Raw genomic sequence first — 14,788 nt, forward strand, 5'->3', positions numbered from 1 at the left:
TTGTACCTGAATGCTATCAGAGGACTGATTCATTTGAAACGTTCCAATGGCCAGGCATTGATCAACTATGCAAGGGCCAGAAAACTTTGACTGCTACTCATTCTACTTACAAGGTGTCCATACTACAACGAAATTCCAGAGGAAGACTTAGAGGATTACCAAAATCTTTTACGATATCAAATTTTCTCTGTAGAGGAAAATTCTCTGCGGTGTGTGGTGTGTGAGCTAGTGATTAAACTATTCGGATACGCCGACGGAGTACAATCAGTTCTATGCGAGAAAGTACATCTATTACCTCCGAAAAGAAAGACATTGGTGTGAATGTCAATTTTAGAAGAGTACATTCAGAATCTACCACTTTAACTGAGAGAACGCATTTACCAGTATTTTGTCAAAATACAAGTCAAACGCAAAGAACAATTGCATCAGTTACGTCACCGATGTTGGAACGACTGATACATGAATGGTATAAGATGATTGATTCATTTCAAAGTGTTCCATTCGTCAGACATTGATGAATCACGTGAGATTCATAAAGTTTTGGATGCCACTCATTATATTTACAAAGTGACCATAGTACACCGAATTCCAACGGAAGAGTTAAAGGGTTACCAAAATCTTTTACACGAATAAATCTTGGTTCAAGAGGAAACTTCTGTGCGGCTTGTGGTATCTGAATTAGTGACTAAACAATTTAGGTACGGTACTGTAATAAAACCGCTTCTGTTCAAAAATTACATTTTATTACCTTCAACAAAAAAGGATATAAAAACTTGCTACCAAGCCACGATCTTCATCATTGGTGATACAACAATTGCCGTGGAAGGAAATCAATGACAGTATTCAAACTGTTGAGGATTACCAACATTTTTTACGAGAACTGTATCCAGTGAATTTGGGTCGTCGTGTGGTGTGTGTCTTAGTGACTTTATTTCTGTGATTTCGTTAACTAGCCAATTCCTTGGGCTTTTTACAATCTTTGCCTCACACTACCACCAAAAACACGAGGGTGGTATCTTTAAATGTACAAGAGAGACACATTCTATTAAAAGCCTTGCGCTTTCATTTTGATACTTCTCTACCTCTACGTGAAAAATGATTCGTCAACTTTTAGTCACTGAAGATGTTTGCGATGAATTATGTGTAGCTTGTGACTTACACCCTCACTGGCAAGATGCACGTGACTGGAAAAGTCTTGGTTTCGAGGCTTGGACAAACAAAGTAACTTTTAAACCTGTGTTATCCGCAGTGTAAGACCCGATACCGAGGAAATCCCTGAGTAAATAAGCGTTAGAGGTTTGAGTGGCATCGTTGTACGCATGAGTCAGCTAAGAAGTTCCTAACGTTTTGGCTAACACTTGCTCTTCCAATTTATCTCTAGGGCTTTTAAAATAAGACCACGTAATGGGCATTGTCAAAGATGTATAATAACAATCTACGTTTAGTAGAATACGGAAATATTTCACTCGTGAAGGACAACATTTTGTATTGTCATTCTTGGCTTCGCCACTCGTGACAATACAATGTTTCCACTTATTTGTGAAATATCTCGGTACATCAACTCAAAAGTTGTAGATATCCTCTTTATCTTTTTACGTAACAGCAGTTAAAGGGACGTTCATTAAAATGTACATAGATATCATTCCAATACTTACAGAGTTCAAGAGTCTAAGTTTCCATAGCAAGAAAAGTGCGGGAAATAGGGAACTGATTCGAGTTATATATTTTCATTGTGTGTAAAAATGTTTTTGTTTATGTCAATGTATTGACAGCTGAACTTTGTTTCACTGAGAATTCGAATCCTGCTGATTTTTGGGCACGATTAGTACTTTTGAAGGGTTCGAAATACGTCAAATAAACATTTTATTATCCTCTGTCCGGAATCAATCTCTGTTCCAGTTAAACGGGGCATTATCAAAATAATCAGGACTACCACATCGATACTGACCAAAGTCCTAGTTTGGTTGGTATATGATAATATTAAATCCCGCTAAACCAAGCTCTCATTGTAACGAGTACCTCATCAAACCACCTAAGTTATATTTTACCTGTCATTAACGTTGCACAAATTGGTACCGTTTTGGTTTATAAACGTACTTGTAATCGATACAAAATCGCAATACACACTCTAGGGAACAATTCCTCGACAGAGCATGCCAATTAATCGACGATATCACCACAGCACATCAATTAGTCGAGCTCATGTGGATACCGTCGCACATTGGAATCTCTGGCAACGAAACAGCAGACAAAGTTGCAAAAACCAAACTAGGAGATCAAAACTCTATCAAGCTTAACTATAGCTCTACAGAAGCAATAAGCTTCGCACGCACATATATAGACCAAACATGGCAAGAATTTTGGAACTCCTCCACAAAAGGTAAAAAGCACCATGAAACCCAAAAAAAGTAGATAGGAACATACAGCTACCTAAGGGTACCTATTTAAAACAGAAAACCATAAACAGGATAATAACTGGAAAAACTAAACTGGCAAGCAGTTTTGGAAGGTTTATAGGACCCAAACCAGCAACCATTAACTGCTTTAACTGCCACACCACCGAAGATCTACACCACGTATTCAACATATGCCCAAAATATCAACCCGCTCGGAAAATATTTATCAAAAACCAAAATGAGATTGGATCACCACACACATACCCAGAGTTACTTATGGACTCTAATAAAAATAAACAATCAGCATATAAAAATATAAATCAATTCATAGACTCAGCAGAACTTAGGAACAAAATATAATTATTATCCCCACAAAACCAGAAGACCCAGTAACTAGCTAAATAAATTTAGAAGCCACCACATAAAAACCCATAACATATCATTCAATTTTATAAAAGTATTAATAAATAATTCACTTACGAAGCACCTATAAAAAAACTAAGGAAACCGCAAAATCGGATGTCCTAGATGTCCTTAACGAACTGAGTAATCAGCTAGGATTCCGGTCCTAGATGTCCTTAACTAACCGTGTAATCGGCTAGGACTCCGGTCTCTTGCTAAAGAAAGTATAAATAACATTCAATCTCTGAAAACATTAATTAATAAATAACTTAAAGAGGTAATATCTAAAAACTTATAAATAACATAATGTAGGAAACACACCCTAAACACCTCGACTAGTAATACCATAATAACCTTGAAAATCTCTCTTCATACATGATTTCTACTAAGAACCTGTATAAACAGCATAGAACATCCTCCCCTCCTTTTAGAACATTTTGAAGAAAAATGAAAAAAAATCGCAAGTAACACCAGGCAAATGCAACAAGAAACCAGCGATGTAAAGCAAGCAGGACCGTTCCCGAGCTCTCCTTCCCACTAATGACAGCCAACCATTCAACTGTAGGGACCTTTATGGACCCACAGATTGAGGCCAAACTATCAGGGTTCGTTGAATCCATAAAAGCCTGGGGGAGGTGGCACCATCCCCTTCCCCAGGAACAACTTGCAGGCTGCGGTGCAGTCAGAAAAAAGTGGCACATGCACAATTGTGCGCACGCCACTATAATTAAACTCAACAACAACAACGTATTTGTATCAGCCTAACCATGTTATAAACTCATTTCTCAAACTTTTTGTTTCAATATTTTTTTACCTCCATAATTCTGTTGCAATAGCAATTTATTTCACTCATTTCCTCTCAACATTGATACTAATCCGGTCAGTGTAATTATCAATGACTCTCTTGATTATAGTAAAAGTCATACAGGTCATGTATGCGTCCGACATAAATTATTTCAGTAATGGGTGTCATTTTTTCCGTATTTTTTTCTGCATACCTTTAAGTAGCAATGATTCACTTTATTTGGATCCTCATTCATCTATATTCCTTTAGAAAGGCATTTATTTACACGCATACGGCAAAATCAATGTTAAAGTGCGTAGATATTTTTGGACGAGGTCAGCCATCAGTTGTGTTCAAGTATCCGAATTGAATGTCGTGGGCTGTGATGTCACAATGAAAGCTACGTATGTTGTTAAACAAATTCGTACTCCCCTATATTGTCACGATTAGACTCGACGTACTCTTATAACTGGATGAGAGGAAAATATGTTGTGCCATGAAGTAGATCATAATTATTGTATGTATGTAACCACTAATTTATGCAAGAGAAAACATATTTATATGACTATGTCTCATAATTTGTAATAAAGTTGTGTTCATTCAGTAACAATGCTGAGATAGATCAAACCACAAGATGGAAGACCGGATGAAGTAAAATTATTATAATCTGTTTAAAACGGGAGTTATATGTTTAAGGTCGATCTGACTGAATTATGATTGTATAGTTTGCCTGCAATAAAATGCATCGCTGACGAGAACAAAATATATGTGGGGGTTTTTCTTCTTGAGAGAAGAATGTTTGCCTATATTCTTATTTAACTGCATTGGTTATTCACAAGGTATAATTTTTATTTTATTAATGGTGTCATATAGATTACCCACTTTTCACAGGCATTTCTGTAAAAGAAAGAATTCAGAAAAAGTACAGCTAATTTTACATTTTATTTACTTGTATATACGCTCTACTTGACTCTTTGCCGAAGTCATTATATTAAAATTAACATTTTAACTCCCCTCTCGCCAATGTCAAAAGAACATCTTATGTTACCATTATAAGCCCGTCCGTCATGCCTTATGTTTTGCATTTACGTCACGTTCTGGTGCATTTTGTATGCATACTTTGTGGTAAGTACATTTCTTTTATTCAAATACGGTCATTAAGAGTCTTTTAAATAGATCTAGCAGAGGATTCGTGTATTCCAAGAGAGTGGTAGTCGACATCTCTCTCTCTCTCTCTCATCTCCACGCACTGTAGTTTTTATACATTCATATGATTGTAAGAATAAACTGTTCCTTTTTCTGGAACATTTTGCATTTTAATAAAGACTTCTATGATTTTAATAAGGACTTCTATGCCAACAGAGTGCGTAGTACCGTTTCTACATGACACATGGGTACGGACTTTACACATTATAACTTTCATTTGTGAACCCCATGCTTACAGGTAACTTTATGTTGCTATTACATTTACCTGTTTTGTACAAAGACCTAAGTATCGCATGACACGTGTGTATCGAGAGGACTAAAGGCATGAAACTATATTCTGTTCAGAGATATGCAACATGGGTTTCTTTCCAAATGAATATTTACTTCCTTAAACTATATATAAATTGTAACATGTCTCCATTACGAGGAAATTTTGTAAATACCGTAGACAAACCTCAGATTTTAAGCGTAAAATCATGTCATATACATGTCTATAAATGTTTTAAACATTGGTTTATTTTAAACGTTGACCTTTTTACAATCATAATTTGATAACTGTATCTGTGTAACTGCAGTGCAATAAGGTGAATGTTTATCACAGTTATATTCTTATATTTCCTATCTTTATTAACAACCTAAAATGTTATATTTTCACAAATGAGGTTCGAGGGATGAATTCAATTACGTTGCAGCTATTCTGGATTAACCTTTTGTGCAGTTGACACATGATCTTTTCTACACAATAAAATATACAAAAGGGGTTTGGATGGTCTTAGTAATTATCGTTACAAAGGCCAAACCGTCACCACCCCTAAAATTCCAAAACAAAGCAAAAATAATAAAATTTTGAGGTGTGGAATAATACTATACTGATATTTTTCCCATCGACTTCCAAGTAGAAGCTTCTTGGTATTGCTTCAATTTTTATCGGGGGTGGGAGTTGGGCGTGCGGAGTGGCTCTCTGGACAAATACATGTATTTATTTGATGACTGATTTCCCAATATACCTGTTTTACTTGTACCAGTTTAAAATTGTGGTCTCAAAGTACGGGAATTAACATGATTTCCAGAGCGTACACTTGTTTTCATTTTCAAGACAAGATGTATTAAGAGTGAGGAAAATTCTCCAAAATGATTTTATTAATAGTGAATTGGGGAGAATGTCAAATGGGAAATATATTTCTATTATTTACAGCTTAATCTCTGATATATAACTTTTTCTATATATAAAACAAAATGGGCATTTTGGTTGCGGTGGTGTAGGGTGGTTAGACAGTTAATATTTGACAAAGGACTTAGAGAAGCTTAGATCAACCTATATGCTGTCAATATAAAATGCATTTTTATCACTTTGCAAACAACGTTAACTGAATAAAAACTGATATTCAAGCATTCTCGAGATTGAGATTCCCTAGAATTTCAGATAGAAGGGATATGTAAATTTCGTATACAAGACAAAAAGTGGGATTTTTTTATATACAAAAAAACAAACAAACAGGTTTTGTCAAGTAAATGTGTATCACACATAAAATGTTATGATATTAAATAACGGAGCTGTAGATCTGTAATAATGAATATGTATTTCGCCCAATTTCAACATATGAGTATCATCATCCAATTCTATAATGTTTATTATCTATTTGCAATGGCCAGTTGGCTGCATACAATAAATGCCATTCATATATTCCCTCTGAATCAGAAGAAAATACAGTAACCTCAATACCAAGAAACGTGTAATTTGTGTGGAAGAGAACAAAAAGTGAATAAATGAAAAAATCCATTGTATCAACGCACAGCTGATAAATGTAAATAACTTGACTATTATTTACCTCAATGTTGTCAAAGTAATTTGCGCTCTCAAAGGTCTATCTTTGAAAGTTTGCAATTCTTTTAAACCGATAAACCTGGACACAAATCTCAGCAAAAACATAAACACTTTACACCGATAAGGTACAACAGACCTGGCCACAAATCTCAGCAAACGCAAAAACACTTTACATGGGTAACGTTAACGCCCTATGCCTGGAAAAATTGAGAATTAAATACAAAATAGCTGTATCGATCTTACTTGAACTTCCTAAATTTTTAAGACCGTATCTAATTGATGACGACGTTATGACCTAGATAATGAAGTAAAACATAAGGGCACTGCTAAAATAGTATACATACATTTACTTGTCAAATGAATGATTATTCAGTCACTTAAACATATACAGAAAATATTTTTCTAAAGTTTAGAGTACCAAACACTTGTTCACAGTCGCGGATCTACTATATAAATGCAAAGAAATTTTGTCAATTAAGAAATTACCTTTACAGGTAAAGAAGCAACAAAAATTAATTACACACTGCAAAACGCTAAACGTGTTAATTTACTTAGTAACTGAGTTTCCATTTCATTAATCGTGTAAAATATTATGTTCAGTGCTTGCTATTACAAATACATTTAGTTATACAATTAATAACGAATCTTAAGAAATAAATAAGTTACAAAATAATTTTAACATGATCTTCAAATAGCCTATATGTGAACAATTATCTAGCTCATAAGTATTTTCTTTCTGGTGTTATAAACTAACAACTTCTAGTTGTCTGCCTCAAATGATGCGATTTTAGCCAGTCTAAATGCCTTGTACGGATTCTTGGTAAAATAGTTACACTTATTTTATTAGAATGCATCACTAATCAGAAATACATACAGGTTATACCACCTTCTAAACGAGAATGAGTATCATGAAAACTTTAGCTTCAACGTGACGTAACTTTTCTCCATACGTCACCGCTAGTGGGCGATGTCTTTACCAGGCATACACGAATGGACTCGATGTGTTTAGTATAGATAAGTTAAAAGAAGATGCAACTTTATTTATATCTAGTCCGAAGTGAATCTATTAGTTTCTGCGTTTAACTTGACCGTGACTTATTCAGCTGAGTGAAATAATGAAAACATATAAAGATATGTCCATAAAAACGATTTATGACCAGCAAAAATTGTGTCCGAGATAATATTTATTGGACTGTTATAATCCAAAGAGTTGAGCGACGTGAATGTGTATGTATGTATGTATGTATGCATGCATGCATGCATGCATGCATGCATGTATGTATGTATGTATGTATGTATGTATGTATGTATGTATGAAACTTTAACGGGTACAAACCAAGAATTGCACAAAAACTCAAGGAATGTTAACCCATCCAAATAAATGTAAACATGAAGACGAAAATGGGTTTGTGACCAAACCTTGAGGATAACTGAGTGTGGAGGGATATTGATTCATCATGATAAGTATCACAAACAGCGCGAAATAGCTACAGTTGATGAGAATTCCACTTGCAGTTCCGGCATGGTCTGAAGGAAATGTCGCTGTTTTAGACTTTAATCGCTTGAGTAGTGGGTGGAGTGAAAAGCTGTCTTCAGTCATCAGTGCATATTTCGCATATAATTTGAATGATTTCAAACCAAAACATTTTTGTTCGAAGAGAGTTGTACAGGAGGAGGATGGTTACGTAGAGGGAACAGAAAACAACTCATCGCTAATATTTTTTCTAGCTGTTGGGAAAGTGTCCAGCGATAAGATTTTGTAAAGGATGCATTTAGACTTTGGTTTGGAAAAGTTGCTCAAGTTCCATTGTCTGCGGCATAGTTTAGGTTAATTTAAACCAAATACACGTTAAAATTTGATTAAAATCCCAGACAGAACTAATACTTAACTGAAGTAAACAGTGTGGGGGAAAAAGTTTGAAACTAATATTTAAAGCGACGTTAGATGGACTAAAGTGGATTTCATGTACATACCCGATTTGAGAGAGAGAGAGAGAGAGAGAGAGAGAAGGTACCTTTCGGGTACGCCTTCGTGAGACGTTGGCTTGACATATTCCAGAATTTACTTCAGAGACAGTTTGCAACTAAACTGGAATGCAGTTCTCAAATGCCGGTAAATTTCATCCACGACCCGACATGTATTATCACTGTTTCTTTTCAGTTTAAGTACAGAAACTCACTACTTTCACGACATTGATTAAGTTCATTCCTGCTATACTAGGGTCCTGTCTGTCTCACATTTGGAACTTCAACTTTATAACCAGCTAAAAGGCAAAGGAATCCAAACAGAGGTAATGAAAGTTTTAAGAACATATCAGGTTCACTGACCCGAATCCTAAATGAGGGCAACTACTTGTTTGTTCGCTTTGTTTAAGAACTTATCGCTATACATGTTTACGTATTGTTCAAGCAAAAATCAGACTTTTGAATTTATTAAAGAACATAGTTTAAATATACGATTTAGAATAGGGCATGCAAATAATAATGATAATAATAATAATAATAATAATAATAATAATAATAATAATAATCGTAATATGAACAACAATAACAAGAAAATAGCTGGTTTAAAGTAGTATGACCTCATAGTCGACTGGTGGCAGCATTTTTTTTCTGATGATCCCTCCAGGCATGGCTTGTCTAACAGAGGCAATAAGGCTGAAGGAAGAGGAAACGAGAGCTACCTGCATCACGCCACACCGTATAATATGGAAAGTACAAAGAAATAAAGAACCATAACTCATCACTTTTCAAGTGGATTTCCAATTGACGTTCTCGGTGGTGGGCAACCAGATCAGGGTCGAAAAATGTGCTACTGGAAGAAACTTTACTCCCAACTGAAGCCACCGAACGACTTCCTTACTGGCCATTCTTCTCGACGTGGCAATTTAAGTGCTTCAATACCCAATGAACAGAAGTGGAGTATAAATCTGTCATGAAGCATAGCACCATGATTAAAGCCATCAAGTAATAGTACTGCAAGAGAAGCATACAATAATGGCGAATGTCTAATGTCAACAAAATGCCTTGTGTGGATGAGAGAAACATGTTGCCTGCGTAAGAAGAGACATAATAAAAAATACGAGTTCGTCCAATCGAACTGAAAGTTATCGCTAATGATGTCTAAACCTCCTTAACTAACCCCGTGAGAAATTAATCGGACCAAAACAAGCATCACAGATAAAAACCAAATAGACAACAAAGCAATTGCTTCAATTGCAAAAGTAGTGTCAGAAAGTATACCAAGCAAGCAAACAAACTAACAATCATACCAAGCAAGCAAACAAACTAACAATCATACCAAGCAAGCAAACAAACTAACAATCATACCAAGCAAGCAAACAAACTAACAATCATAGGAAAATGTAAATCTAACTTGAAAAGGAAATGATTTGTTAGAAAACTATGAATCACAATTCCTGAGAAAATACACGAGAAAAGTACTTAGAAACGGATAAAAATGACACATATAAACAATGCGGAAAAAGCATTCACCAACGATACAAAACACATGAAAACCAAAGCTAAAAATTAGTAGTCAGATTATAAATGAAATGAGAAGAAAAACATTGTTGTTATAAATAAGATAATGTACGCAATTTCAACCATTACTTCCCTTTGAATAATATTAATAATAATAGTATAATCAATAAGAACAATAGTATATTATCCCAGTCTTTAAACCTTTAGGGAACAGTTTGAATAACACCTGTACTCCTACAATAAAACGCTTAACCAAAAATTGTAGTATTTGTTAGACTGTAATGCTGCTTTCTTTTGCATACATCGAATATTATTCATTGCTAAGCGAACACCAGTAACAAAACAGATACAAGATATTAATGATTCTCTTGAGACTTCAAATATATGCAGAAGCAGCTGTTTGGCTTATTCGGTGTTGTGATACCTGCTGAGTACAAAAAGTTGTACCTATTTAATAAATCTGCTTGTTCTTTATCGTTATCGGTATCGACACTGAAACATGACTGCCATGTTTGGCTGCGTTGTTTCTAATGTTACTTGCTCCAGATTATAACAAATCTTGTGCCATACATTTGTCTAAGTCGAGTGTCAAGTCTTCGGCAACACATTTAAAATACGGCATGATGACAAACTTGCGACATGCATAAAATTATTTAGCTCCTTTGATATTTTTGAGCTAGTTAAAAATACATTTCTATAAACAAATAATTCCATTTTAAAAAGACCAAAACATATATTGCGGCTTTGGTTGATTGTTAGAATCATATTTCATATCAAGCCGTATACCAGGCTCATATTGAAAATATCCAGGAATATGTTCTTCACTGGGATATTCACTCCACAGTGTTTCTAGTAATTTCGCCAACGAGGTAGTGACATCACCGCCAGTGACTCTTTCTCAGATCCTGGAGGTTCCCACAAACCTTATATTCTCTGCTCCACGAAAGTTCCGAGACTGCGGCTTTACCATTACGTGTTTGATCTTAAGTTGGATTTGCGGCATGAAGTGTCATGCGACATCGCATACAGTATGAAGACATGTGTGTAATAAACAATAATTGTTTTATTCAATGGCATGACAAAAAAGGAAATTCGAAAAACGCCGTTAATCAGTTTTGGTTTATTCGCAATGGTAAAATCAAAGATGATGTACTTGCTTCAATGATTCCTCGCGCAAGATAAACTTACATTGTTAACCTGGACTTGTCAACAGAACTAGGAAAGTGTTGGGTTGCATACAAAATAACACCAAAAATTCTTTTATTTGTTTTACTCATATGGGTATTCCATAACGATCATTGTTTAATTTTTTTACAGTTGTCAACCCGGTGAAATGGACCATCTTCTCATCGTGTTGCAAAAGCGTTGCACGTGCTTACTGGGAGATCGACCCCGTAAGTATTTCTTGATTTTGCATTACTCTTAACATTCTATATAATTTCAATTAATATGTTAGGGACTATGTTCAGCTTGACCTGGCCCTAATGTGGATCTGAGCATGCTTGCCACCTAAGCTGATTTTGATGAGTTTGTTTACCGGTTGGGTTGTTGCTGACGTTGACCCAGATGATCTAGTAATTTTTGAAGATGAAACTGGACAATTCAATATATCTAACTTGAATAATCAAGACAAGTTGTTTCAAATAAGCGAGTTGTGATCACTGAAGTCGGATGAATTTACGTTTATTAACGAATACTGTATCCTGATAATGCCGTTCTAAAACAAAATAATATGCAAAATAATATGCAGATGAACAATATGCATATGTGCAAAACCAACATCATTCCAGTCGGGTACTTGGACATTTTTGGTGTTTAAATTTAAGATTAGATTTATCATTACATGGATTCTGATCACGTTCGTGAAGTTGCGGAATGTGGCAACACGGTGATGGCTCGTCTGACTAGTGATGTTAATATTGATACCTATTTTCTTCGAATTGTCGACAGATATTTGATTCAAAACTATAACAATACCATACCCTCGCATACACTCAAATATAATCTTGTTTAAGGCCAAACATAAATCAGCCTTTGAGCCCACGCTGTTGTGCCAGTAAAAAATAGAAGTCATCCTGAATTAATTGCATCAGCACGTAAAAGTACCCAAGCGTTTACTGCACCACCAGATGCAAAATTACTCTCGGATTGTTTCTATATGGATGAAGTGGAATTCACCGCTGAATCCATCTGGGTTGTAATTATCCAAAAATATGGCAAACCAACATTGACTTGACTGAACTAAGACAAAAACTATCTCGACTATCGTTTGACAATGAAGCAATTGTCCATGTAACAGTGTTTCGGCAGACACAAGCGTGATCATTTCTGACATTATTCAGTGTTGTAATTGGTTTGTTTTTATGAGGAGGTGGTGCAAGGCTCCCATGACGTACAATCGCCTGAGACATTAATTTTCTTGAGACAGATTTACTATAATTATATGACAATTGTACCAGTAAAAAAGGGTAATTGGTTGGAAGCACGTGTACGTGTTGCACCTAATCAAGGTCGGCTTGTCCAGAAATTGTACCACGCGACTATATTATTAAGAGAAAAAATATGACAGACCCTCCGTATTACTGACTTGGAAACATAATTGATGCAGAGCACCAACTGGGAGAAGAGATCGCCAAGAGAACCGTGCTATTCGTGAAATATACGTCTTGTCGCCAGTGTAATTTGTGAAATAGACGCGACAACAACAGTTGGTCTTAATGTGGTGGGAATCGCAAGTTGAACGACTTTTGGAATTGTTATCGTGGCTATATCAATATTAAAAGGTATCTAGAGCGGCAGTGATAAAATAATATCGATACTTTAACATTCGCGAATACTTGTTTATTCGGAACTTCTCGCGGCAGAACAAAGTAGTCTCGATGCGATTAGTAAACTGTACTCGGTGGCTTTTGATTATAATGAGGACACAGTAATTAGCATAACCGAATTTAAGACTCTGCAGGTGGAAATGGACAACCATTGCAAAGGGAAGAGTTCCAAAGACCCAATGTAAATAATGGAAAGGACGTCTGAAAGGTCTCAAGTATGGAAGGTATTGGTGTCATATTTTGAGAGTTACGTAGACGGTTATTAGATGTCTCACATCTCCTTTGTTTTCGAAAGTTGCTTAAATAGCTGGGTTCTTAAATAGTTATAATCAATTCCATGAATGTGTTATCCCTTCTTTCCCTTTCGGTGTGCAATATTTTTCCAACCAGATTTCGCATAAAAAGTCTATATAGATTAATAAGCAGGTAGACCTGTATCAATTCATGTAGCCAACATTTGAATTTTTAAATTTTTTCTAAATCTTCAATTATGCAATTTTCCAGGATGCATATGCCAATATACTAAAACATTTGTTTATAAGAATAGTGTAAATTGTTCATCTATAATTATTATGTGAACCGTTTTAAGTAAAGCAAATTAGTGTGCAACATCGATAAATATTTAGATGCGTTGTCCATGTGACATCCGACGATAATGCTAGTTCTAGGTGTCTAAACGTTTTAACAGGAAGCAAATTCATATTATCAAAAGAGAACTTCAGACTAGAAGAAATCAGTTTTCCTGTTTGTAATTTATCAAATCTCTGTTTACGAAGTATTAAATTTAACAGCCTTGTCGTGTATACGTGCAATCAGTTTTACCAGGTCATTATTTAAATTTCAGGAGCCCCGAGTGGCCGAGTGGTCTAAAGCGCTCACTGTTACGGATCATTGCCATCTCACCTCTGTCTGCGTGAGTTCGAGTCTCAGGCTTGGCTAACGTTGGTACGTGAGAAAGCCTGCTAGTAGCTTTTGGTGGGTCCGTGGTTCTTCCCGGGATTTTCCAGGGTTCTTCCTCCACCAATTATACTAGCCGCCATATATAGCCTATCTTGTGCTGAAAAATGGCGTTAAACCCTACAACAACAACAACAACAACAGCAATTTAAATTTCTTATTACCTGTATGAGATAATGGCATAGCCTCGCATCTAGGTCCATATGCTCTGTTGTCAGTAGGAAATTAAATAAATGATATCTAAATAGCTGTAAATATTGTTTGTCAACCATAGTACATGTGTTGAATTATATGAACTGTATATTAGGAGAAAATTGAATCCATTTACCAGTCCAATCTTATTTTATTGGCCACACTGTCAGCTTATACTAAGTCGTCTAGATACAGTGACATACTATAAACAATGCTGTATATAATTCTAACAGACAAAATGAATACTTCGGTCACACTTTAGTAGTTTAATTATAAGCTACAGTCATAATACAGTGTCAAAAATTACAGAAGTTTAAAGAAGAATCAAAGGTTATTTTAATAGTAGATATTTCCCATAACAAGGATGTAATAAACGGGAAAAATGAAGTGAACGTTGTCACAAAAGTACAATACAAAATAAACTGAGGGGAAACTACGATTATGTCCCAAAAAGGTTTCAGTCAAATGGTCAAGGGGATGTAACCTGTGCATTCCAACTAATACTTCGGCGCAGAAAGTTCTAAACTGGAAATAAATTAGATCATTTAAAATATGTAACTAACAATAGCAGTATGATTAATGTGGCGACCGAAAGCAAACTTTGTCTGATAAAGTTTAGAAGTGCAAGGAAGTAGTTAGCTGTGTCAGTGCAAATGGAATTTTTCAAATGGTTATTGTGATGTGGATCTGTTAGAACTAACTGCAGCCTCAGAGA

The 14,788-nt window shown here is 35.4% G+C and overlaps 1 protein-coding gene and 1 long non-coding RNA gene across 2 annotated transcripts in view; one reads left to right on the forward strand and one right to left on the reverse strand.

Annotated features, from left to right (window-relative positions):
- Positions 1 to 8,870, reverse strand: part of LOC149788905 (uncharacterized) — a 73,240-nt gene extending 64,370 nt beyond the window's left edge. The window contains exon 1 of the mRNA XM_089975035.1: positions 8,629 to 8,870. Coding sequence (XP_089831161.1) covers positions 8,629 to 8,665 — 37 coding nt within the window. The 5' untranslated portion in view covers positions 8,666 to 8,870. The remainder of the gene's footprint in view (positions 1 to 8,628) is intronic.
- On the forward strand, positions 4,736 to 14,481 carry LOC149788906 (uncharacterized). Its single transcript, XR_016424274.1, has 3 exons — positions 4,736 to 4,792; positions 11,414 to 11,490; positions 13,769 to 14,481. It is a non-coding gene; the product is annotated as an uncharacterized LOC149788906 (long non-coding RNA).
- Positions 14,482 to 14,788: the final 307 nt, after the last annotated feature.

This window comes from Sinohyriopsis cumingii, chromosome 11, assembly GCF_028554795.1.
Source record: "Sinohyriopsis cumingii isolate HCF-2022 chromosome 11, ASM2855479v2, whole genome shotgun sequence".
NCBI lineage: Eukaryota > Metazoa > Mollusca > Bivalvia > Unionida > Unionidae > Sinohyriopsis > Sinohyriopsis cumingii.